This window comes from Astyanax mexicanus, chromosome 2, assembly GCF_023375975.1.
Source record: "Astyanax mexicanus isolate ESR-SI-001 chromosome 2, AstMex3_surface, whole genome shotgun sequence".
NCBI lineage: Eukaryota > Metazoa > Chordata > Actinopteri > Characiformes > Acestrorhamphidae > Astyanax > Astyanax mexicanus.
Genome location: NC_064409.1, coordinates 57,464,002 through 57,491,940, shown reverse-complemented (window position 1 = coordinate 57,491,940; position 27,939 = coordinate 57,464,002). Strand labels below are relative to the sequence as shown.

Genomic DNA, 27,939 nt, shown 5'->3' with positions numbered 1-27,939 from the left:
ATATATATATATATATATATAATAAAGTCAATATTTTACTTTTTTATTTTATATTTTATAAATATATACATATTTACATAAACATATAAACATTTTGACCATATACACAGAAAGCTCTACAAACGTTTTTTATCTAGAAAAAAAAGTATATAGAGAGTCGAATAAATGATGAATGATAATTTATTTTATGTACAGTACCATTAGCCAATAAGAATATTGCTAATAAAAATATATAATAAAATATAGCTATTTAAACAAATCATTCTAACGGATTAACAATTAATAAATAAATATATACATTTGTTAATTAAAAACTGTTTAGAAATTTTTAAATGAACGTTGATTCACCGATACCTAGGCAATGTTAATTTAAGGTTGTTTTAACGGTTGTGTTTTCTATTATCAATATGAAAAGATGTGAAACAACAAAAAGTAACGTTTGTCTATCAGTGCATTGCGCATGTATTTACTGGTGTAGTAATGAGGGACATGGCAACCCGCCGCGGCGCCGCTCGGTACTGCAGGGTGAAGTGCTGGGCTGAGGAGTCGTGTTGAGCTGAGGCGCCAGAAGCAGCGCGGCTGACTGAAGACAGGGAGGATGGCTGGTAACGCGTGGAGGTCAACGGTAAGGAGTGACTCCTGCGGAGCTGGAGGAGCTTTAAATCAGTGCGGGCACGGGTCCGCTGGCCCTGTTAAATCAGAAAGAGGGAGAGAGAGGCGTTAGCTGGCTGGGGTTCAGAGTTTTTGGGATGTGAGAGGAGCGGGCTGTGGTCGGAGGCCCTCTCTGTCCCGTGCCCTTCATCTCCTGCCTGCCTCTGAGCTGGACATCCTTAACTCCCAGCCCGCTAACCTAACCTAAATAACTCTGTTTAAGATACAAGATAGCCCCAGATAACATTAGCTAGTTATCTTACACGTGTGAAAAGCAGCTAAAAAAGCTCTTATAAAAGCTGCTGTGTGCTTTTACTGCTGTTAAGCTAAACTAGCTGCCTAATTAGCACTACCTGTGTTAGCCTGCCAACCTGCTGAATATTAGCCAAGATAGTTAGCATACCCATGCTAACAGATATTGGATTAATTAATGATTGATGCTAACTGATAAACTGTTTGAGTGAACTGGTTTATTTACTGAAGTGCATTAAACGGTGTAGTTTAACCCCTCTAACAGAACAGGATTTTTGTCAATTGTCTGCCTGACATTACACCCCTTAATCTTGAGGATTTCTATTCAAGCATTAGGTTACATAAAACGCTTTTTATGTTAAATAAGGAACATTACTGAAAAGCATAACTGTAATAGAAAGTATATTTTTTTAAGTAAATCTGCTATAGTCAAAATATAATGAATAAAATCATATAATTGGCTCTTTCCTGAACTTAATTTTTAAAATTTTAAAAAGTATTTTCCTGAATATAAATCAAACAGTTTACGTCCTCCAATTCTTCAGTTTCATTATATTTGACTAGTTTTTATTTCTATTTTCAAACATGCAGAAGATTTTGGGTTGATTCCTGTTACTGATTTAAAATTATTATTATTAGTAAAGTAGAGAGTGAACAGGCAGCTTCTCCAACTGTCCTGTAGGAGATTTCAAAGCCCTCAATTTAAGTTATTTTACTGCAGAAAAAAGCGGTTTTGTATCTTCTACATCTGTAGTCTGTGTACAGGACAATGCATGATAAGGGGTTACAAAATCACCTTTTAGCTCCACTTGTAGCCTGTTTCGCCACTACATCTGTAAGGACAAGTGATGTGACAATGTGAAAATGTTAAGACTTTTTAGGATATATGTAAAGGAAAAGGCTTTTAAACAACAAAACTGAAACTCGCACCACTAGCTAGCTAATGTTGTACGTATTAATACTGTGAAACTGAGTATAATAGCTATGTTTTTAAATTGTTCTGTTTGCAAAAGGAGATCTTTTTCCATGCTGTAGACAAAACTTAGGAAACCATTTATTACATTTACAGAATGGTTTATTAAGAGTTAAGAATCCCTTAATCAATATTTGACCATCTTCTACTCATCCATGCAGTATACATGACTCAACACTAGGGGGACATTGACCACAGCCAGGGTCAGTCCTAGCAGTTTGCTCAAGGGCACTTCAGTCGTGTCCTGACGGTTCAGGGCATCAATCTGGTTGCCTTTTCTCCAAACTTCAGGCCATGACTCAAATCAAGAGAGTAGTTTATTAAATTGAGCCAATAAGTCTGTAAATGTTATGTTTTTCTTACTCTAATACGTAAGGGGGGTTTCTTGGTTTAGAAATATGACCGTCAAATTGATTAAATAAAATGGGAAATTATGGCATAAAGCATTAGCAGACATGTATTGTTACTATACAGTTTACAGTCATTACACATTGTTTGTTGTCAACAGTGTCTCTATTATATTTTATTATGCTTATGATTTTTTTAAATTGCCATACAATATTGCCCACTCGTGCCTACGTACTTACTCTTGCAGATTTTAAAGCTGCTCGAGAGATACGGTGCGTGGATAACAGGCCAGAGAAAACCAGAAGAAGTAAGCGCTTTAATAAGAGCTCTTAGAAATGCCTTTGGGATGCCAAGCAAATGTATTGGCTCTGTGGTGAACAAGTTTCAGATTTGCCCTTGTGAATGGTGCAACAGAAAGTGGGCATTTGATGGTCAGGCTGTAGAAAAATAATTTGTTTAATGATTAGAATTAAATTATAAATGATTTGTCAGCTAGATATTAAAAGACATGTTTGTGAAGGCTATATAAGATCTGTTTCTGACTTTCACACTTATTATGAGGGAAATAATTCATTTTTTAGATGAAAAGGACAACAATGCATGTCTGGTATTTTCTTTAACTTTAGGCCTGTTCATCAAAGAGCAAAAAGCAACACACAAGAATTTCATAATACCTGTGGCATACTGGTGCTGTAAAAAAATTAAGGCTTGATTTAATGGATACCTTAGAGTAGGACTTGACGTGTATACACAAAAGCATGTTGTGTATACTGACAAAAACTTTCATAATACAATAAAATATTGTCATATTACCCATCTCTACTTCAAACCTTAATTTATTCTAATCTATAAATCCAGATATTTAGGTCATGATGGATTTAAATGATAAAATGTAATGTGCAAATTAGGAGTGTGCGATATATATCGTCCACGATAATATCTTAATTGCTGTGTTAACGATGTGCAAGCTGGCGATATCGAGTATGCTAATCACTGAGGAAAAAACATTAGTCAGAGCGCATTGACTCCACACGTCTAGCTTTAGAATAGCTTGCTGCGCGTGCGCATTGAGTGTGCCCATACATTGGTACTAGCATAGGCTAAAGCTAGCGCTAGTTTAGCTGGCTAAAACAACGCTGAAAATTAGCAAATACGCTGTATCAGAGGAAAAGGTTCAGACACCGCCAGCCTCCCAGTCTACTACCCTGGATTTTATCTCCCAGACGAGGATAATCTTCCCTCGAGTGCAGGTGGTTTGGATTCGAAAGGGCGGACATTACTCAAACAACGGCAATATGTAAACTCTGAAAGAAAGCGGTTGTCATTAAAGATAGCTCGACAACTAACCCAATACAGCCACCTAAGGTACTCAAAATAAACCCTGCAAACTTTAAGAGGGTAACTCAATAGAAAAGTGCCCTACGACAAAAAAGGCAGCAGATTGCAAGAGATAACGCAGTCACAAATTACACAATTCATATTGTTTACAGTAGGTTATTGGTTTACAAATGGAATAAAAAGTTATATTTTTTGTGAATGTGCATTACATATTGTTTATAGTTTATCCTCTTAACACGCCCTGGGCCTCCGGCGGGCCAGAAATTTATTAAATATAATGTCTGGCTGTGTTTCTGAATAGTTATGAATACTTATAGGTTCAATATAGACACCCAATATACAATTTTAAAGCTTAGAATCTCTGCTTTTCGGTTATCTAGCCTATTTAGTAGTATCTCCTTTCAGAAAATAAACATTTATGGGGAAATATGCCTAGTTTCCTAAAGTTCTGATTCATATCTTTCATATTTGCGTTTCTCGTACGTCCTTATTTGGTCAAATGCGGTCATGTTATACACGGTTCCTGAATTAGAGCTGAAAGATCGCGTTGCAGCGCGTGTTTACAGTTAAAATCTGCTCGGGTTTCGTCCTGGGGTTACCTCAGGACACACCACACGACCCTCCAACCCCCACCAGCGCGTCCCCCACGCTCTTACCTTCAAAACGCGTCCAAACTTAAGAGAATCCGTCAATGCAATCCCCATTTATATCCACCCAGCGCTGGAAATCATTTCAGGCAGAAATAAATTAATAAAAACTTTAACTCCTTATTAAAAGCGGTTTATTCGACGCTCCGCCACGTGTGCGGTGTTTGCTTACACAACAGACTCTACTGCACGCGACGGTATGCAAATGAGGTCTTGTCAGCCAAACAGGGGTCGAGTGCGGACAGCTGAAAGGGGGGGGGGCGCTCTGTTAAAGGGACACTGCAGTTTTCTGTTTGTATAGGAGTAGACCACACAAAAACAGCCTTATTACTTTAAAATGACTTATTAAAGTGGTAGTTTTTATTATTATAAAGTTTTCAGTCCTTTGGAGAAACAAAATACAATTACTGCTTCAAATCACAATAATATCTAATCAGTTAAGGGCAGCAGTTTATGATTTTATATGATTGTAAACACACTATAGCAAAATGTAGAGCTGCCAAAACCCTTATACCATATAAATAGTTCATTTTATATGTCTGAAAATAAAAAATAAAATAGAAAATCTGAAAAGCGGCTAAACATTTCCCTGGTTTTTACCATATTCTGGCCATTACATGTTCAATTAAATAATTAAAGTGTCTTAAATGAATTGTGTAAAGGCTTCTAAGTGATATTAATTCATAGAATTGATTCTGAATTATTTAATATTAGAGTGATAAGCCTTCAAATGTGAGTATGTAATTTCAGGCGGAAATTGGTCAAAATAGGCTTGGAGCTTAAGAGGTTACCTACGTATGCTGTAGAAATCACCAAACAGCAAACACATTGATAAGTTTATTCCGATTTAAATAGTCAGATTCTATATTTTAGATTTTTGTTATTTGTGTCAGGTAAATAAATAGTTCACAATAATATAATAATGTAAATAATAATTTTAATATAATTTTAGTTCAAGCTAGTACAATGTAAGGCTTTTACAAACATTTATAAATAATGCAAAATATCGTTTAATATCGGTATCGGCAAAATTATAGAAGATATCGGTATCTATTTTTTTCCCAATATCGCACACTCCTAGTGCAAATATCCTTATCAAAGCCACTTTAAATTGGCTTTTATAGACATGCATATAAAAAAACAGATTTTGGCATTAGCCCAAAATGAAGTGAATGGTGTTGCCTGTAGATTACCAGGACATTTAAATCACCTGAAGCCTTGATAGAACAGATCTTGCACAATCTAAGACCAAGGTATCAATCCATGGGTTTAATTTACCATTTCTATTTTACTCCTGCATGAGTCATGCTTTCATAGTTGGACTAGTGCTTTGCTCTTCCTATTAGCTGTTTACCGGGGTCCACAGAAATCCCCTTTTCCACAGTAGAGCCTTACCAATGCATGCCAGGGTGTGTCAGTTCTTATCTCTTTCTCTTGGTGATATTGAAGAGGCTACTGATGGGCTTTATCACAGTGTAAAACCTCAGATTTATGAACTTCACTGCTGGTAGGTTCCTTCAGGCCAGTTGAGCTAAGGGAATGGCTTTAAGGAGATTAACTGCACTGATCTCTGTTTAATACTAATACATGTTGGCACTCATGGTGGTGATAATACTTATTTTACTAAACACCTTAAAGCCAGTAATCTTGGTGTGTATAAGTGCCAGTAACACACATTTTGTTGAAAACTATAAGAAACCAGCAGCTCTGGTCAGTGCTGTACTGCAGTGGGAGATATTTGCACACTTGCTTTCACTGGGTGTTACCAGTGTGTTTCTCTTAATAAAAGATTGTGCACCAAGAAAAATGTTCTGTGAGTCTGTGGAAACACAGTGGGGTGTGTCCTCAGTTGTAGACTTAATCACTGGCTTGCCTAGGCATGTGGTTGGTCTGCTCTGCTTTGGAAAAAGAAGACATTTGAAAGCACTGACAGCTTCAGTGGTGAAATTATGAGAGTAAAATATCATAGTACTAATAGTCTAATAGCCTATTTAGACCTGGTCACCTTATCTGGGTTGTTTCCTGACAATAATTAAACCACATATTTTTATACTTGGTCAACAAATAAAGCTATGGTTAGTCAGACTGTTTGACATAATATGCAAATTTGCTTGTTGTGCAGCAGCTATCACTGGTGTTTTGGTTGTACTGATTGGAGTCTTTCAGCTCCTACCATGTTTTGTGCCTTCAGATTAGTATGTTGGGAAGACCCAAAACCAAGCAACCTGAAAGATTGGCAGAATGCTGAATATCTGTTTGAGCCTTTTTCTGGCTATAACAGCTTTTGCTGGTTACCTGAGCAACCATGGCACTGCAAGTGGTACTAATAGAGATATCAGAACAGCAAGCTCAGTCTTTATCTGCTCATACACACGTCATTAAACCAAAGAAAAGAAGAATTAGATCTGAAGATATCTGGTAAGAGAAATAAGAACTCAACAGATTTCTTTGCTAAAATCCCCAGATTCATTTACTCTGACAAGGGACTGCACCATATGTGTTTTAAAAGTAATGTTTAGCACACTTGTTGCAATTAATGAAACATTCTCAACAAAAACCTATGTTCTGTCACTAATCTATATTTATTTGTTTTTTGCATTTCAAAAAGAACGTCATTTTTTCTCCTGTATAAATTTGTTTAAGTTTCTTACACCAAAAGAGCCTATAGCATATAAAGATGCAAAAAGTGACCAAGTGTAAATGGGGACTTAGTTTACATCTAAAGATATGTGGTATTGCTTTGGAATCTTGTTTATGTTGCACAGCTAGCTTCGACTCTTATATGAATGTTGTGTTTACCCTTTGTCTGTGTTCCTGTCTTGCAGGTTTCCCGTGTCATGGGTGCTGTGAAAAGCCAAACACAGCCCAGAACATTTTCCAGAGGAGTAAGTAGATACATTTTGAATACATTGTCCTAAGATTAAAATGTGCTATGGACGAAAGTGTTCGGATGCCTGCTTATTTAATAATTCCTTTAAAATTAAAGGTAATAAAAATACCGGCACAAACGTGACTGTATAGTCCAGCAAAAGCTTTCTAGTTGATTTTGGAGCATTGCTGTGAAAATTTGACTAAGTAACAAAGAGTGTTGGAGAGATCAGGATATTGAGTGATCCACTCCACAAGTATTGGGTGGAGCACCATCATTCCAAAGAACACAGTTCCATTGCTCCATAAATAATTGCTGGGAAGATTTATTCCCCCTCAAGCCTGGCATTAGGAATGGTGCCAGCAGGTACCTATTTATCTGCTACAGAGAGTCATATTGTGGTGGCAGTACCTTTCTACTTGGACTAGATAAGCTACATTGTACGTGAGCATGTGCACATCTGTATCAGCAATGGGCACTAAGTAATGTACCTAAATGCGTTCATGGATGGGGTATCCACATTTATATGTATGTATAGTGTAATAAGCATTTAGACCCTGAAATACTTAATTGGCGTTGATGACACTGCTTGTATTTTTCATAACTAAGATAGTGGCTGATGTTTTTTGTTTAATTTCATTTAAACAACAGATTCACACAGTCAGAAAGGAGAAGTGTCAGAGACAGCTGAAATAAATTCCTACACAGACTTCTTTTGACCCCTGACCTTAATAGTACACACACAGGCCTTCTACATGGCCTAGGTATTTAAAAACCTTTACGAGTGCAGGATCTGTTCTTGTTTTCATTTAGAAGCAATATGCAGTGCTTATCAAGTAATACACTTTCAGAACAGAAAACAATAAGTCAGTTAATGTTTTTGTCTTTGCTTTGCCTTACAGATGCAAACAGTAACAATAATTCCAGGAGATGGAATTGGTCCGGAGATCTCCTCTGCTGTAATAAAGATATTTGAAGCAGCCAAAGTAAGTTTTATTTTTGTTTTAAAATGTTTACCTCCTTATTATAGGTGTTTTGAGTGTGGTTTTAGAATATAACTGGTGGCCACTTTTTCCATCTGCAGGTTCCCATTCAGTGGGAAGAGAGAAATGTCACAGCCATCAAAGGACCTGGAGGCAAATGGATGATCCCTCCTGAAGCCAAAGAATCAATGGATAAGAGCAAAATAGGATTGAAGGGTACAGCAGCTCACTTCCTCATCTCGTTTCTGTATTATGTTTTCCTTTCTTGTTAACATTCTATTTGTCAATGATTTGATCGTTAGGACCCCTGAAGACGCCCATTGCTGCTGGCCATCCCTCCATGAATCTGCTGCTTAGAAAAACCTTCGACCTGTATGCCAATGTGCGTCCATGTGTGTCTATTGAGGGCTATAAGACCCCTTACACAGACGTGGATCTAGTCACCATTAGAGAAAACACTGAGGGAGAATACAGTGGAATTGAACATGTGGTAAGTAATGTCTATCATTTTAAATGTCAGACTAAATTATTTTAATTTTATATAATTTATATTATCATTAATGTATTAATTTATTCAGTGGTAAACTGTGACTGTTAGACTTAGGCCCTAGGTCGGGCCACAAAAAGAAAAACAGTGGTGAGAAATATCACCTGTACAATAATAACTTATTATGAATTTCTGCTAGTAGGGTTCTAGTAGTATGTTAGTGGGGAGCCAATGGTAATGCATTAGATTTTTTTTGGGATGTGCTTGATTTTTATCTTTTTTTTTGTGGCTTATCCTGGCTTAGGAACAATCTTGGTTAGTTAATCATATTAACATTAAGTCATGAATGTAGAACATCCAGATGCCCTAAACCTAAATTTTTCTTGATTAAAAACAGCCACACAGTTTGTATATCACAACATTATTGCTTGACATCTCTGTCAGTTTTTAATTATGCAGGCGGAGGCCTTTATCTTAAACATTAAGAATGTTTCACTTAATATGCGTAGATACCACTGAGAGGAAAGAAAATGATTGGACAATTTTCTGTTTGGCATATTACTCTTTTGTTGCCAACCAAAACTGAGTAATGAAATGAAAATAGTACTGTAATCATTTTTTTGTTTGGTGTACACTCTTTCTAATAAATGAATTCAGCTACTTTGATTTAACGGTAGTTGCAGCCATTGCTGAGACAGATCTGGCAGTGCACACCCATAGCTTGTCTAATCCTTGTAGAGAAGTATAGTCAATAGTCCTCATTTAAGCAGATATACCTGAGCTTATTGGCACTAAACCTAATGCCTGGTGTGGTTTAAAAGGGTTTAAAGCACCCCAGCATAAGAGATTGTAGATTAGTAGGACCGTGTTTTCTGAAATGATGACACTCAATTTAATACTCATGGGCTTAGTTGGGTATGAGGTCAGGCAACATCATGAAAGCCTTCCATGGACAGTAGCTCACAGGTAGGATAACATTTTTTACTTACTATGATTTCAGAAAAAAACAGTTAATGAGCAGGTGACCCTGTACTTTAGTTCAAATAGTGTACTTGAGTTTAAAATAGAAATTAACCAAATGATTGATTTTATTTTAGTTTATTTGAATCTTTTTATATAATAAGCTGATAGTAGGCATTTATTGATTAAAAAAATATGAACATTCACTGCGAACAAGAACAGCTCCATACAGTGGCAGGAGTTCACAGAGTTCAAAGTGTTCTAACTCTTCCACACACTACTTAATACATACACTTGCATGCCAAAAGTCATAAAATAGCAGTTTGTAAGTTGATCCTCATGGGATCCCTTGGAAAGGCACATACTGTACATGTATATGTTGTGAGGTATTATATCGCAGTTAGTTCCGTCCCTGCAATGTGATTGGCTGAGAGGCGTTTTATGTGTGCCATTATCAGCCGGTAATGCACTGTTACCGAAGCTCTCAATGTATTACTCCACAGTAATTACAGCGCAGCTATAAGCAGAGCAGTAATGGAACTGTTTTAACTGGCGAGTGTTTATAACCAAACATATCAGATTTTCTTGTCCTCTTTAACTCAAAATCTGTTTTGAGTTAAATGTTACCCTTTGTATAGCAGCCACCCCTCTGTAGTAACCTCTTCATGTCAAAGGTTAGGGCTTGTCCCACTAACCTTTCCACTTGTTCTATTTATCCATGTATCTAATCTTCTTTTGACTGGCTTTTCACACAGTGGGCACACACACAGCTTGTTTATCAATGCTGTTTATTTTCTAGGTAGGTGCAAAACTCCAGTGTTGGATTAAGTGTGTTTTATTATATTCTATCCTTTCTATTGTATGTCAGTCAATTCTTACGTAAAAGTGCCTCTGGTTGTCACCTCACCTCTCCTCTGTCTGTTCATATTAAGCACAGTGTGTGTTTGTGCATAGAGTTCTGGCTGGCCTGTATGAAACACAGTGTGGTAGATTCTAATGTTCATTTTTATCCAGCCAAAGTGGAGCAGCTCTCGTCTCTCCCTTCCAGTAAATGTCCTAGAAACTTCTAGAAGAATAAAGAGGCTTTGTTGGCTCTATTATGTGATTAGTCATCTCTGAAGTTCTTTATGTTCTTTTGTCCCAGATTGTTGATGGAGTTGTGCAGAGTATCAAGCTGATCACAGAGGACGCCAGCCGCCGCATTGCAGAGTATGCCTTTGAGTATGCCAGGAATAACCAAAGAGCCAGTGTAACAGCTGTTCACAAAGCCAACATCATGTGAGTGACACTTTAAATGTTTGTGCCACTGAAAGGCACATCAACACCTTGTTTCTACACTCACTGACCCTTTTATCAGCTCTACTAACCATGCAGGAGTACTTTGTAGTTCTGTAATTAGACTGTAGTCCTTTTGTGTCTGCTCAAGTGAGTCATAATATATTGGAATTGCTTGTTTCCACAGAGATCTATGTAAACACAACAGCGAGTGGAAATGGAAGGGACAATTGAACACGACCAAGATTTTTTTCAAAACTCTTGCATCAGAACTGCATTTTATCACTGAGTATAAGTGTGAAATATTTTTCACAGATGTCCCCCCGAAAAACTAATCCTGTCCAGATATTGCTATAGACTGTTTAACCCTTTGTTAGAATTTTTGGAATCGGGAGTCAGAGTCATAATCGGGAGTCAGAGTCATAATCGGGAGTCACAGTCAATTAGTTGGTCAATAGTGTCAACAGTCTGGTCTGTTTCTTACGTTCTCCTTTCTGTCTATAGCTTTTCGGGTTTTATAAATACACACTAGAGTAAGTGAGAAAAATCGGAGAAAATGGTATCAGCTAAAGGGTTAAAGGGGACGAGGGAAAGGTGATGTTCTCAGGGGACAGGGGGTTAAGCAGTAGTTGAATTAACATATTGTATTCTACACAGAGGTGTTTGAAAACCTAAACATAGCACAATTAGTTGACACAATCTCTCACCTTCATTAGAAAATCTCTTCAGAATATTGTGTAGTCTGTAGATTAATTTGTGACCATGTATCGTTTTCATTAAGCCTTTGGTCCTATGTTGCATAACCTTCTTGGTTTCAATAAATTCATATTCATGGAATTGTCTCTACCCTAGGCGGATGTCAGATGGCCTGTTCCTGAGGAAGTGCAGAGAAGTGGCAGAGAATTTCAAGGATGTCAAGTTCACTGAAATGTACCTGGATACTGTGTGTCTGAATGTACGTATTGTATATTTAACTTAATACTATTAATGGTAATGAATAACATTAGCCTAGTAAAGTTATTACATAGGGGTGGTTTTATTATTTCTAGTCTCCACTCTAGATGTGCGTAATGATTATTAATTTTTTGTCCTTTTTTTTAGATGGTGCAAGATCCCACTAAGTTTGATGTACTCGTCATGCCCAACCTTTATGGTGATATTTTGAGGTTAGTGCACACCACATTTACCTGTAAACTGCTGCCTATAATTTGAAACCCTTAGTAAAAGTAAAATTAACAATGAGACATAAATAATGTACCTCCGGTAACTGTAGAATAGAGATGTCAAACCATGACTGCAAGGGCAAGTTTGGCTGCAGGTTTTATTCTAAACCAGCAGAACACTGATTCCACTTGTTCAATCTGTTGGTCAGTCTTTGTACAACTGATCACATGTGCTTCTGGCAGGGATGAAAACCTGCAGTCACACCAGCCCTTGGTATGGTTTGACAAAACTGTAGAGAGCTGGCCACCCTACTACTGTTCTGACACTGGGTTTTGTTTCTTTTGTTGCAGTGATTTGTGTGCTGGGCTGATTGGTGGTCTTGGAGTGACTCCTAGTGGTAACATTGGAGCAAATGGTGTTGCCATATTTGAATCGGTAGGCAAAGAACTGTTGAGTCTGAACAGCTACTTATCAGTGTTACTGTAATATACTATAATATATCCTACCTCATTTCAGTAAAGTAAAAAAAAAAGGGAACTTATTCCTCTTGTACAGGTACACGGCACTGCACCAGACATTGCTGGTAAGGACATGGCCAACCCCACTGCCCTGCTGCTGAGTGCTGTCATGATGCTGCGGCACATGGGACTGCATGGACACGCCAAGAAGATTGAGACAGCCTGCTTTGACACAATCAGAGACAAGAAGGTATGGAGTAGGGCTGTGCAATATACAGCTCTGAAAAAAAATCCAGTTTCTGAATCAGTTACTCTGATTTTGCTATTTATAGGTATATGTTTGAGTAAATTTAACGTTGTTTAAACTACAGACAGCATTTCTCCCAAATTCCAAATAAAAATAGTGTCATTTAGAACATTTATTTATTGAAAAATGAGAAATGGCTAAAATTACAAAAAAAGACCCAGAGCCTTTAGACCTGAAATAATAATAATAATAATAATAATAATAATAATAATAATAATAATAATAATAATAAAACAAGTTCATATTATTACAGAGTTCGGCAATTAATATTTGTTGTAATATTACTGGTTTATAATCACAGTTTTTAGGCATCTTAGCATGTTCTCCTCCACCAGTCTTAAACACTGCTTTTGAATAACTTTCACTACTGGTGCAAAAATTCAAGTAGTTCAGCTTGGTTTGATGTCTTGTGGTCATCCATCTTCCTCTTGATTATATTCCAGAGGTTTTTAATTAGGTAAATCAAAGAAAAGTAATAATTTAAAGTGGTCTCTTATTATTTCCTAGAGGTGTATGTGTATCACAAAAATCCCTAGTTTAGAGAATTGGGTTTCTTCAGTTTATAAAAGAGAATACTATTGATATAACCATTCTTAAATTAATTTAACTGATGTCAGCATTGTGTTTCCTTTTTCTAGGTTTTAACCAAAGACCTTGGTGGAAATTCCAAGTGTTCGGAATTTACAGCAGAGATCTGCCGAAGAGTACAGGACATGGAATAAGACTGCATATCGCCAACGTTTATCTGTGTTCAGCTTCTGGCCCAGAAGACACGATAATGGCTTAATTCAACTTCGTACCATTCTGATATCTGCGCACAATTATAATAGAAATATATATGTATCTATGAAAACAAGATGACTTAAAGGGTTGACTTCTCGAATGTTTATTTTTACGCCTTCTCCAAAAAAAAAACACAGCAAAATGTCGTTAAAATCTTGTCTTGGTATTTGTGTGAGATGCTTTTTTTCTGTCAGCAGACAATTGTATAACCTACGATGTCCTTTATTTATTGACTGGAAGTGTTATCTGGTATATCTACATATTTTAACATAACTCTACCACTGTGTCATTCAGTTAATAGCAGGCATAATCCTGTTCAATTTAAAAGATGACATTCATTAAAGATCTTGATATTTTGAATGTAGATTTTTTGATGGTCTGTACTTTACTTTAAATAGTGGTAAATGTATGTGCAATAATTCAGCACATTTACATGTTTTGTGTAAAACTGCGGATCCCTGCTCCCTCATTAGCGTTGCACTATAAAGGGGCAGCCTTCACTATGCTACAAATAAATAAATTTGGACTCTTTCTCATCATCCATATATATCAGAACTGGTTGCATAAACATATGCGAGTGGCTGAGGTAGGGCTGTGTGATATGGTAAAAATATTGTATTACGATATATACATAATACAAATATTTTCTCAATATTTATCTTCATATTTTCAAACTCAGACAAAAGACATTAGTAGCAGATTATTTAAAAAGCTACTTAAATACTAGTTATCTATCTTTATATAAAAAGCATTTATTAACAAATTCTTATCATTTATCAAGGTAACAAAAGTATAATGATAGAATAAGATATTGTCTTATTGCCCAGCCCTAAGCTAAACCATTATGTTGCTTAAAAACAGAAGCTTACAAATAACAAACCCCAAAGGAGAATATGTGAAGTTCACAGTGTTCAGTGGCTGGTAATTATCACTTGCTTATAAGAACATTATGCTATGTTGCTTAAATTCAGCTTGAGTTGAAATCTACAATGCTTACTATAAATTAAAAGTGTATTAAAGATTAAAGTGCCCTAAAACTCATATTCCAATTCCACATGATTTACACACTCAAAGAATATTGCCACTGTATTCAATAGGGCCCTAAACAGGGATTAATTTCAGTCACATTTTATGTTTTGTGTTAAACTGAGCATTTGACATCTATTTAATCACTTAATTAGACTTAAAAGGGCTTATTTAATGTGAATGCTGGGTTTAAAAATCATTCCACAGTTATATATTTAGGCAAGTCTTTAGTGTGTATTTCCTTAGTGTCTATTGGTCAGTTTTACAAAACACAGACAGGTCCACAAATCCAGCATTACAAGAGAGTGGCAGATTTTAGACATGATTTTTCCAGTTCGACATAGGAAAGGCAGTAGATGAGTTTCTCAACTGCACTGTATTATTGCAAAGTTATTAAAATAAGCATCAGGAAACATTAAATTTGGCATATCTGCATATTTGTGAACTCCCGTATCTCATATCTCATATTACTTGATACATTCTCAATAATATGACATAATGATCCAGCACATAGAAGAACTTCTGAATCACCTGCCAAGCTTCCCATAATTCACCAGGATTTAAACAGCTGTTCATGTGTCTATAGCAAAGGGTCAATTGTTCTCGCTCAGATGTTACAGTATTTGGAATACACACTTCTAAACCACATAGGGATCCAGGCTGTCCTGTACAGTCCAATGTTTCCAGTGACACAAGAGGATGACTTGTATCAATTATGACTGCAGCCACAAATAGCGCATACCATCAAATGAACCTTACTAACCCACTTACTTCATACCTTCCCTGCACATGTATGGACAGAGAGAAGTTAGTCTTGTTTAATATAACAGATACTCCACAAAATAAAAGCTAATTTAACACATTGTGACTTTTGTACAAATGAATGGTACTGAATATTACTTGTACATATTTTTAAGTAGTGCTAATTTAAGATGTGTTTTGCAAATTGTCGTTAGGTTCATTAGCTTAAAGCTGAAAGTATTTAATCAGGATTTTGTAAATTTCAATTCAATTAACTTGACTTAATAAAATTTAAATATTTAATGGGATGATTCATACGTTTAAATTTTAACAATTCTTTTTGTGATCTGAACTTGTGAGTTGGCAAAATTTGCTGTTGAAAAATACATTTTAAAGTAACAACTTATTTTAGATTTAACTTTTTTATATTTAAGAAATTCAGATACATAAATTCTGTTCTACCTGATTTAGCATAAATTAAGATTTTTAGATTTTAAAGATTCAGTTTCACATATTTAAATGTTACACTACATAAGACACACAATTTCAAATATACCTACTTGAGGCTTCACCTTTTGCCTAAATTTGTATTTCTAAGTTTTATATATTTATATTATTTATTCATAGATCAGATTTATTTTTTAATCTGAAAATATATGGCTCTGTTTTTTTGTTCATTCAGAAAGTCATGGTGTTACTTTAAAATGCATTTATTCAACTGCAAGTTTCACACAGAGTTCTCTTTGTGTGTACAGAGTTCGAAACACACAAAGCATTATTAAAAATAAAATGATGGATTACCCCATAATGTGCTTCAAGTTTATTTAAAATTCAAGTTGTTGGGAAAAAACGCACTACCCCCTACTGCACCATTTCCAGTGGGCCCCCCCGGATTATTTTCCTGGAAGCCTGAAGTAGAGATAAAGTATAGAGAGACAGGATACTTGATCTTCAGCAACATCTTCCAATTTCAAGAAAAGAGTTCAAAGAATATTTCACAGACACAAGCATTTAAAGAAACCCCTCCCTCGCATGTGAGAAGACACCCAGCCTGAGCCTGGGGCCCCAAGAGCTGGTTTTAACTGAGTTATTACCAATACTTGTTTGTGTAAAATTGTATCAAGCATATGTTCTTTTTCTAGCATTGCTTTACCAAAATTTGTGTCGTTCTTATGACAATATGGTTATCTACTCGCCCAGCTGTGGCCTAAAAGTTACTTTGACAATTGAATAGAGGAGTTATCAGCTTGATGGCTCCGGCCGTCTGTCTTCTCACCTGTTACATAGTATAACACTCAGTACCCCTTACACAAACACAATGAGCCTTTTTACTGGAAAGTTATAAAACTTCTACTACTGCTTCTTTAAGTCATGGCGTATCTCTGATAGTTATTAGACAACATTGAGCACACATTTTATTAAGACAATTCAATGTTATATTCTTGACTCCCTCACTTCTCTGTCACAAGCACAGAACGTTCCATTATACATGACAATGTTGCAAAGCGTTTACTGGCAGTAAGTAACTGCTAAGCAACAATGTACACACATTATTCTGAGTATATAAAAGTTAACTAAATATTAATTAAGTAATAATTCAGCAATTGTTATTGAAATATTGGTTATTTAGCTACTGTCACTGATATAGTAATAATTAAGCAATTGTTATTGAAATATTGGTTATTTAGCAATTGTTAGCATAATACTAGTACGTTTCTTCACAATGTAAATTGAATTTAAATATACAAAATGCAGATTTAAATACTAATGTTCGCTTTTAAGCTCTGTATAAAACCACCTACTGTTTCTATTTTGTTGTGAGGTGGGATTATGTTTTTATTTTTTCCGCTCCCTGTAGAAAGCTTCTATTTCATTGTGGTACATCTTCAGAGCTGCTGCTCGCCGTAATTTCATTGTTGGGCCTAAAAAAGAAGATAACAGCAAGATATAAGTGCTATTTTTTACAGGAAAATCAACAATATGATGTAAAGACAATACTCACCAAGCTCTCCTCCAGACACTGAAAAGTCTTTTCCTAAGATGGTCCATTTCTGAATGCGCTGAGCATTGGAGGTGGCCCTAGCATTGACCCGGGCAATGCCCTCCTGAATGGCGTGGTTCACCAGCTTGTCTTTTCCTCCAGTTATGTCTGAAACTTTTGTTGCCTGGCTGCCAAGTCGCTGACAGAATTTCACTGCCTCTGGGCTAAGATCATCAGTTGGCTCCATGGTGTCGAGGTTGAAGACACACTGTTAAAGATCGGGAAAAAGCAAAGAGCAAAGTTTATTTTAAATGTAGGCTTTTTTTTCTTTTCTTTTTAATTACATGATTGGCTGCTGCTTCTCACCATGTGAGAATAAGTGTGTGGATAAGTGCTAATAGTTGTGTGTAAAACAAGAGTGTAAAGAATCCTAGAAGCAGTGTTAATTTTGTTAACAAAAAATTTGCTTCATAGTTTTCGTCAACAAACCTTTTTTTCAAGATGAAAACGAGACGATAGCTAAATAAAAACAGCGCAAAATAATAAAAATGATGACGAAATTAACTGACATTTTTGTCAACAAATAAAAACGAGACAAAAATGTTTGGCAGGGAGGACATCCAATCAGAACTGATTTAGTTCTGTAAAAGGTAGAGACCAGTTAGGAAGAGATCCAATCATTTCTACTTTAGCGTAGGTGGAAGGGCGGGACAAGCGGGGTAGTCATCCAATCAGAGTCCGGTCAGATACAAAACCCGGGAAACCTGTAATTTGCTTGTGAACTGTCGTTACTTATTGGGCTTGACTGGAAGTTACCTCGACAGTATCAGCAGAGAGAAAGAGGAGAGACCATATATTTCTTCTTTGACGTCGCAAAAAAACAAGACAACTTGTAAACCATGTGGGGCGACTCCATCTCCGGTAAAAACACCACAAATCTTTCAGCTTCTGCGGACAAGGCATTTTGACTCCACTGCTGTTCTGTAAAGTTAATTTTACTGATACAGATTAACTCACTCATTAATATAAGAACATATGTTTAGTCCCACAGTGGGAAACATATAGCTAGTGTTGACAGCAGGAACAGGTCAGAGAGGGAAAAAAAAGATGTAGCGAAAATATAACAATAAAAAAAGTGAATCTATTAACCCAAAAGTCTGTGTAAAGTAGTTCCTTACTGCACTTTCTGAGACCATCTCTACAGGACAGTGTGTGAATGTGTGACCTCATTTATAAAATGTAGCTAGATGTGCTGGGTTAGTGCTGGAGATAAAACTAGCTCCTTTAAAAACTGTTTTTGCGTCTACAACTCTGTTCAAACCATTTAACCATTCAAATGCTTTAATTAAGAGTTTTACATTACATAAATCTAATTATGACCTGATTTCTAGAACATTTTAAATGTAAAATATTTACAGCCACATACCTACAATAATAATATACATTAAATCCTATAGAAATAGAAATATATCTCATTCAAACATTATTAACATTGCACAACTTGTTAATAAATGTTTCATTGTGTAGTTATTTCAAGTAAACTGCTGAAAAAGCATTTACATTTATAATAATTAGTCAACTAAAACTAGACTAAAATTAAAAACATTTCAGATTACTAAATTATGACTAAAACTAAATGCCATTTTCGTCACAAGACAAGTTAAAATTTGTTGTCAAAATTAACACTGTCTAAAGGGGTGCTATATAAGTGCAAATTATTAATTATTCCTGGATTACCTTTACTGTGAGCAGCATGGACAGAAACTTCCTCTTGTCCCCTATGAGCATCGCATGACTGACGATAGGCAGCTCCTCTTTCACAGCATCTTCTATGGGAACTGGAGGGACATTTTCTCCACCAGCAGTAATGATCAATTCTAAACAGATACATGTAGAGTTGCCTTGCTTTACATTAAAATTGTGTGATATAAGCATAATTAGTTTATTATGAAACTATTATGATTTTATATACATATATACGTAATTAAACCACTGCCAATTGAATTGTACCTTTGAGTCTGCCTGTGATGAAAAGGAAGCCATCCTCATCTAACTTGCCCAAGTCTCCAGAACATAGCCAACCATCCTCATCAAAGGCTTCCACTGTCTTATCTTTCATGTTGAGATAGCCCATGAAGATATTCCGGCCCCAGAGGCACACCTCCCCACTGCCGCCAGCATCTTCGTTGGCTATCTTACACCTGCAGCCGGGAACCACCTTGCCGCAACTAGAAGTTAGAAGTGTTCACAGTAAATGATACCCTGATGAATTAGTCACATTCCTACATCTTTACACTACCTACCTTTTCATTTTGTAGGTTTGGGGACCAGACATGAAGTGAGGTCCAGAGCTCTCGCTCATGCCATAGGCCTCATATAAGTGTATATTAAGGCCAAGGAAGAACTTGTAGGTATCCCATCCGATAGGAGCTGCCCCAGAGAAGAACTTCTCACAGTTAGAGAAGCCCAGCTCAGCCCGGAGCTTCTCTATGACCAGGGAGTTCACGACCCCGAAAAGAAACGGCTTCTCCTCATCCCTTTTTCAAAAACACAGATGCAGAAATCAAATTATTATATCAAATAAGAGTAAACAATATCTGAAACCTTAGGAATCACACTACATTTTCGACTTACTTGCCATACGTTAAATTAGCATCCAAGGTAACAGACATAGCCCAGTTCACCAGTTTCCTTTTCAGGTAGGCAGCACGTGAGAGTTCATGCTTTATTTTCTCCATCATTTTTTCCCAAACACGGGGGACTCCCATATGAGATGATGGGGTAGCTTCCTTTAGAGTGTGCACCAAAGTCCCCTGAAAGAGAATAACCCCATAAACAAATTAACAAAAATCCTCAGAAGCTGTTTGTTAGTTTAGGGCTGGGCGATGCCGTAAAAATGTAGAAAATAAAATCTGATAATCTTTTTTTAAACAATAGATCTATTTCCAGGTTTGATTTGGATTTTTTTTTTAGTTCTTTCAAACCAAATGAAGAAAGACAGATGTATTCTTTTTTTGTTTTATAGATGTGCCAAAATGATAACAAAAATAACTTTAAAAGTTACAAAAATAACGTTGTTGTTTTTGAGTCCCAGAAAAGTGGAAAATATGACAATCATTGTTCTATAAAAGAAGTTTAAAGAGTTTATTAAGTTTAATGACAAGCAAGTTTATCTTCTGAGATTGCCTCTGGCAGGTTCAATATGTAAAGATGTGAATAAATCTCAACTATACCATTTTAAAAAATCGCATCAAAACAGTAAAATAAAAATAAATTTGATTAACTTATTGTCATTTCAATACATAAGATAACTCTCTCTCATATACCTTCAAAGCATCAGGCCTGGCAAAGTAGACCATTTCCCCCCACTGGATGCCTGTCCACATATCATAGATTTGAGCAGCAATATGGCTGAGTGGTAGGTAGCTCACAATGGTCTCCTGTTTTATTTCAGCAGGTTGCATGTCTCCAGCCCTGCTTGCGTGACAAGCCGTCCATGTGATCTACCAAAATACACATACAAATGCTTTGTTTATCCACAGTAACACATGATTTGAGCTTCATGAGATATCACCGAATATGAAAAACTTGTGCCTATTCATGAACACCGGCATGCCAAATGTCATGGGACTAGGGTTGCAGCGGTAACCGGTTTCACGGTATACCGTGGTATTAAAATGCACGGTTATCATACCGTTTGTGTTTGCTTATTACCGGTAAAACGCAAGCCAGCGGAGAAACTCACCCGCGCATGCGCAACTCTGCTCCGCTTCAGCTACTCAGCACACAGCGGTGAGAACGTCAGAAAGCGCATCCGACTAGAGCTTAGATTCTCTGCCCGAACCAGACCTGACCCGAGGCCCGACCCGAGATCGGGTCCGTTCGGGCCGAGATTTCCCACCACATTCCTCGGGCCGGGTCGGGTTGGGCTCTAGAAAATAGTCTGAGATGTAGGCATCTGTTTTTTAATTATATATTTTATTTTTAAATAAAGCTCTGGTGTGATAATCACTATGTTAATGCTAAGTAACCAATTATTATTGTTAATGAAAACGAACCAAATAACGAAAACTGAAACTTAACTAACTTAATTATAAGCGCTGTTTTCACTCCCGCAGTTCTACAGCGGGGGTGTTGTGCCGATTCTGTCCGCGAAGCGGGAGTCGGATTGAGCAGGGAGTCGGATTCGGCATAACAGCGGCAGCACGGCTGCACCTCGCGGCCCGCGGTGTTAGTTGTAAGCGCTCGCGATAGCCGCAAAATACGACAGAAAACACTGAGAAACTGCAGAATTATGAATTGGACTAAAATGAGCACGAGGAGATAAAAGAGAACCTTTACCTGTGAGTAGCTCACATCAGAACACGCAAATCTCTCTCTCTCTCGCACGTGAACTTCTCCGCACTGTGTTTAGCTGCTCTTAAAAATAATTTTAATTAAATAATAGTTCTATGCTTCTATGTTAGTGTTAATTAACATAATTCTGATCATATTTCGCTCATTCAAACAGCCTGAAAACAGACTTGTAATCTTGTAATCAACAAGCTTGTAATCAATGTGGCCGTAAAGTCACAGCTAAAGGAGGAAATACATCAAACCTGTTCTCCCATCTCCGAGAACACCACCCCGCTGTGCAGCGCTAAGTATGTGTTCAGTTTAAAATTTTAATCTGAACATAAATAAAACCTCTTTGTAGTCGTGCATAACCCATGCGGTAAGCGCCCGAGCTGAGTTATCCGCGCTGAGTTATCCGAAATTCGGGCACGCAGGTACAGGCGTGAAGTGCGTGCTACGATGGATTCACGTGTCCGTGTAAAGGTCCTGGCCGGACTGGACGTGAAAGACGCCATTCATTTACATGCGTTCATTTTCAAATTCTGACGTGCCTGTTTTTCATATGTTGAAGGTTTTAAGTAGTGAAAGCCTTAAAATAGAAATCTCTATTGTGAGGATCATGTCAGAAATAAATCCCCTCTTTCTGCAGTATCTGGTTATATACCAACTTTTTTATATATATATATATATACACTCTTAATGCCCTTAAGAGTAGTGGAAAAACATGGTTTCCTTCACCTGATGGTGTAGTTTCTACAATAAATAGTTAATTGAACAAAAAAATAATAATATATGTAACAAACTGTGATACCGTGATAACCGTGATACCGCGGTATTTTCCGAGACGGTTATCATACCGTGAAAATCTCATACCGTTGCAACCCTACATGGGACATGAGACTAGTATTCTGTTCCTTGAGTTTGCCATGTCCCATGGAAGCTAAATAACACTGCACTGACCTCAGGGATTTGCATGTGGAGTAAATAGGCTAGGTAAATAGGTGCTAACCACTAAATGCCAGATGCTGTGACCCAGTCGTCTATCCAAAACAATTTCAAGAATTCATAGTTTACTTGGTGCCTAATATGCACATGTTATTTACCTCACCTGTCAGTAGTTTCAGTATTATGGCTGAGCTGTGTTTATCCTTAGTTGCATAAAAAACCCAAAGAATTGTAATAACACTGCTTTTATATAGGGCATTAACCAGGTACTTACATTATCATGGCTAAGCATAACTCCTTTTGGTAGGCCGGTTGTTCCAGATGTATAGATCAGCACACAACATTGGTTAGGTTTCTGGCTTTTGATGATGCCATCAAGTGTTTCGTCGGGAATATCCTGGCCAAGCTGCATGAACTGCTCCCACTGTCCAAAAACACAGTCATGGTTACATTTAGGGATGTCCACCAGACAGAAAGAACATATACAGTATAACCTATATTGGCAAAAGTATTGGGACACCTGCTGATTCATTGTTTTCTTTTTTGAAATGAAGAGTATTTAAAACAAGTTTATCCTGTGTAGTTTGAACAACTGTCTCTGCTTTTCAGGGAAGTGTTTTGGAGCATTGCTAGATTATAGAGCATTAGTGAGATCTGGATGCTGAATGACCTTCACCTCACCTAATCCCCAACTCTCTAACTCTTATCCCAAAAGTTCCCATCATTCTAAATTCTAAAGAACACAGCTCACTGCTGGGGGACTTTATAACCCTCTGGCCGACACCTGGAGTTCATGTTATCTGCTCCAGTCTTATTGTATTGGCAGAACTTCTCTATAGGGACTATAGACACAACTTAACGTATCTGAATGCATTTATTAAAATCATTTGAACATTCAACATTTGTACAGATATCCTTTAACTCACTGAATAGAGATTGGGAAGTTTCTTCTTCAAGCATCCAGATATCTGGACAATGGCCTTCAAGTGTGGAAGGTTATCTTTGATCTGTTAACAAAAAGAGACAGCATTGGAGCATGTTTGATATATTCTAAAAATTAGAAAATGGCACCACAGCTCTAATTACCAGCAAAATTTTATCCAGTTGCCAGTTGCTGTCTACGACGATAATATTTGCTCTTGAGTCACTAGCTATGTGATGACAGGCTTCTGGTGAATTTGTGCTATAGATTCCTGTTGCAAAACCCCTGGGGAAATCACAAAGCATACATAAAAAGTCATTAAAATAATTTAATGTATCAAAAGTATTATTCACATTATTTTTTAGGAATATGTCTCTTACCCTGCAAAGACGGCTCCTACGGCAGAGAAGAACCACTCTTCTGAATTGGATCCCAAAATGGCCACACTGTGGAAACGTTCTAGGCCCAACTAAACACACCATCGAACAAAAATCATTTTATAGCTATATGGAAACCCGCATAAACATCCACATATTGCTAATTACACTAAGATAAAAACAAGGTCAGGAGCACATAATTAAAACAGATTTTTTTTATCTTTGAAAGCACCTTTAGAAAGCTCTTGGCGGTCATCCGACAGCGGTCGTAGTACTGGCAGAATGAGATGGTAGTCAATTTGTCCTCTGTCTTGGTTGCTAAAGCTGGTAACTTCCCATATTTTTTAACACAATTAATGAACATCTGATGCACTGTGATGGGTTCCTGTGGACAGTGTTCATCTATTCGGAGTTTCACTGATCCACTTGCTTCTGTGGTCCAAAGAGACCGAGCGTCTTCATCACTCCTCTTCTTCTTCTCTGCTTGTAAGAGATGAACACCAAAATATATGATCATCAAATACATCATGTTCGTCTGATTATTTAAAAAGGAAGATTCCTAAGACCAGAGATTTATTAGTTAAACAGCTTCCATAACAACTAAGGCCTTTCTATTCTAGAAATTGGAGCCTATTGGATTTGTCACCAACTCTAAGTGATGAAAACCAATTCTTAATTCCAAGAGTCAGTTATGTATAGTGTTCTTGACTGTCGGTTTCAATCAATGTCTGTAGAAAATATGGACACAGTGGTTCCATTCCTTTTCATTCAATTGCTACGAAGCCAAAATTTGTCCACCATGTTGACAGCACTTATCCACGGGTTCTAGATAACATACACTATGTGTGTGGTCTTTTGCACATAGGTGCAACCTAATGCATCTGAATACATTCAATTAGTTTTTTAACAAATGCAAAGAGTATGCACAGATATCATTTAACTCACTAAAATTTACAACCAGGGTCTGTGCAGTAGCAACTAAAGCTGGAGCCAGACTCACCTATTAATTCTTTCTACATCTCTACAACTAAGCTACTTTGTGTAATGAACAAAAAGGGAGGAATGAATGTCCTGCAGAATACCAGTGTCTTCGAGCCAAGGCTGTCATTCACTTCATACCTAACTGTAACCCCACCTTCTCATTATACAGTACAATAATATATTTTTAAAACTGATTACTGGTGAAACTAATAAATATGCCAATTTAAGCAGTGATGTATTGATGTATGTGATGTTGAAGGAAACCCTGTTTAGGATAAGTGTTCTATCATGTTGAAAGCTTTTATATGAGTAAGTTGCAAACAATATGCAGCACTGGTCATAGTGGTACACCAAACTAAACAGGTTTACTCACGTTGTCCATTATCTGCTACCTCTGTTCTTAGGTCTGTCATACGGTCTGGAGGAGAGCCCTCACATCTGAAAGAGAGGGACACGGCCATCGGTGAGAGAAGGGAGATCAAGCTCTCACTCAGAGCAGAGGGGTGCACCAGTGAATCACATGGCTCCAGTGCAGCATTGTAAACTCGCACAATGTCAGGCTTTGGCTATCAAGTGCCAAAGCCCCTGTGGCTTTGTTAGAATGGGGAGATCACAGCATGCATGAGAATCATTAGTTCCTATAATTTCTCTCCTTCAACTTCATTATTCAACACATTTAAAAATTAGTCAGACTGCTTTGAATTCCATCTCCTTCCTGAAAAGATATTTTGATGTATGACCTGCTCTTTTCTTGGTAGAGGCAGAATGACTAAACTTGGCACAGATTTTCACGTTCACTACTCATTTTGATTCAGAGTGAGTTTTACAGATCACACAGATACAAACACTGAAAGTTCCAGTTCTTTCAGACTCACAACAACACAACCAAGCTCTGTTCAAAAAGACATCATGTCCAACTGAAAAACAGTACATAGACTGGTTATGAAACTCCTTTTTTTTTGCACAAAAAATCTTTTTACTAATAAAAAAAAATAAGCATTTTTTTCTGCAGAATCCCAAAAGTCATGCTGTTCAGTTTAATAAATGGCAAGTTTAATAAATAATTTTCCCAGTTTCCTTAGTTTTAGAATGTATTCCTTCAATTTATTTATCTGCTTCATTAATTTAGTAAGTCATTTCCTTAATTTAGAAGATGATTTAGTAAACAAAAGCACAATAAAGGAACAAATTTCATATTTTAAAACAAATTAACAAGAATTAAAAAAATGAAGAAACATCCTTTAATAAAGAATTGTTTATTAAAACAAAGCAATGTATATATTCTATCTCTATACTTACTTATAATTACTTTAGTGCAAAAATCCATGCATTCTTAATACACTGTTTAAAATAATTCAATATTAATACAATAAATGTGATGCATTGTTTATATATGCAAAATAATCCGTGATAGATCTACATACCTGTTTACGTCTTTTTCTTCATGCTTTTGCTGGCTTTCGTCGCAGGTCCTTTTCTCAGACACTGAATCGCAGCTCATGCTGACTGGTGTGCTGGCATGTGCTACTACTCAGACACCTTTCAGCTGAATAAAAAGGGGGGAAGATGCCCCCTCCCCTTGCTGAGAAAGCACTGGCACCAGAACACACAGTCACAGTTTTCCAGTCTGCAGAGAGATAGAGAGAAAAAAAACAGCACTGATAATTCCTTGACCTAAAATCACATGCTCACATGCTTGAGGAATTAATGAAGAAGCTGCTGCATTAGCATTTTCTGTGAACATTTAATGTTTGTTGTTCTCAGGTTAGAATGTTTTAAAGGTCAGCGGGGTTTGAGTGAGATCAGGTCGTGCATGTCAATGAACTTTTAACTACTTTTCTAAGCTACGGGCAGGCTGAAGAGATGTTTACAGTGTCCAAGCTCTGACTTTGACTGTTCATTGGCCAGATAAATTCGGAAGGTTTGCTCTGATGCTGATTGGTGGGTGTATAGGATGCATTTGACTTGGAAGATAGAACAAAGTCCTAGTGGAAATGCACTCAGTGCTCCACCTAGCAGTGCCTCCAGACGGTCACTCTAGAACTAGACGTATCAAACTGATGGCAGAGCTAACATTAAAAAATGTTATTAAATCACTGAAAATAATATGACAAAAATCACATCAGTAAATAATTTATGGACAGGCATCGGTGGAAAAAATATCACTAGTGAAATATGACAAAATATTACATCAATAATAATTAATAGCAACTTTGGCTAACTAGTTATTATCGGCTACTTACTTATGTACTTTTCTACTTCAACAAGGGATTCTTTTTCCCCACAGTTGTCTTAATTAACAAACTTTCTTTTGATTCTTTTAAATAAAAGGTGGGACCTTTAATAGATATAAGCTGCTAATCGCACATTATAGTTAGTTAGAATGTCAGAGTTTAACTAGGTGAAAATATAAAGAGAATAAATAAAAGAGATATAAATTAGTTAGAGGAGAGCAAATATCAAGAAATGAGACTCCAAAAAGTGTATGTTCTTACCTGAGCACATTCTGGTAGGTTGAGTAGTCTTAACTTGAACACTTGTGCGAAGATGTAACACGCTCTAAAATTTTAAACATAAGATATATAAAATATGACAAAGACACCCTCTCTTTAGCTCCCTTCGTTGGTAAGGTAAAACCTGCTGGCCTTTCGGCCTGACGAAATGTGTTGTGAATTGCTGCCACTAAATAAACCAATCTTGATGATTTTTTACAAATATTTACAAAAGTGACCAAACAAAACTGACATATTACTGAAATAAATCAATTACCCACACATTGGACAGGAGTAGAGGTCATAATGACCGTATCCCTGTTCAAGCCTTTCAGTGTTCAGAGGTCTCTTTTTAAATCGATAAATACAATGGTAAGAGAAAGGTATGTAAACCCTTTGGAATTTCCTGTTTTTCTGCATAAATCTGTGAAAGCAAAATATAATCTGACCTTTGTTTAAGTCAAGTGTAGCCTACTGACCAATAAAATCTGAAACTAAACTAAACTAATTACACTCAAAGTGGTATTGGAAAAAGTAAATTAACTCTTAGAAACTATTGCTGTAAACTTTTTATAACAATGGGAATTTTTTTATATTTATAAATGTGCTAGTTATCTAAATAATATTTCATGAAGTAAACTCCT

The 27,939-nt window shown here is 36.7% G+C and overlaps 2 protein-coding genes across 3 annotated transcripts; one reads left to right on the top strand and one right to left on the bottom strand.

The window, feature by feature from the left end:
• The first annotated feature begins 501 nt into the window (after positions 1–501).
• Positions 502–13,859, top strand: idh3a (isocitrate dehydrogenase (NAD(+)) 3 catalytic subunit alpha). The gene is made up of 11 exons (XM_007246476.4): positions 502–625; positions 7,035–7,094; positions 7,981–8,064; positions 8,163–8,277; positions 8,364–8,551; positions 10,653–10,786; positions 11,636–11,738; positions 11,885–11,949; positions 12,298–12,382; positions 12,503–12,655; positions 13,351–13,859. Exons 1-11 carry the CDS (start codon positions 599–601, stop codon positions 13,432–13,434), a joined length of 1,098 nt encoding a protein of 365 aa, XP_007246538.1. The 5' UTR covers positions 502–598; the 3' UTR covers positions 13,435–13,859.
• On the bottom strand, positions 13,618–26,587 carry acsbg1 (acyl-CoA synthetase bubblegum family member 1). 2 transcript variants are annotated; one of them, XM_015605124.3, is made up of 14 exons: positions 26,228–26,587; positions 25,177–25,241; positions 24,055–24,305; positions 23,826–23,914; positions 23,610–23,730; positions 23,450–23,530; positions 22,798–22,947; positions 20,570–20,746; positions 19,878–20,056; positions 19,547–19,780; positions 19,254–19,471; positions 18,981–19,120; positions 17,265–17,511; positions 13,618–17,184 (listed from the first exon to the last, which is right to left on the bottom strand). In XM_015605124.3, exons 1-14 carry the CDS (start codon positions 26,302–26,304, stop codon positions 17,099–17,101), a joined length of 2,115 nt encoding a protein of 704 aa, XP_015460610.3. In that variant the 5' UTR covers positions 26,305–26,587; the 3' UTR covers positions 13,618–17,098. The 2 variants fall into 2 exon arrangements, with proteins under 2 accessions (XP_015460610.3, XP_022527921.2); XM_022672200.2 differs by having other exon boundaries at positions 24,055–24,302; positions 26,228–26,585.
• Positions 26,588–27,939: the final 1,352 nt, after the last annotated feature.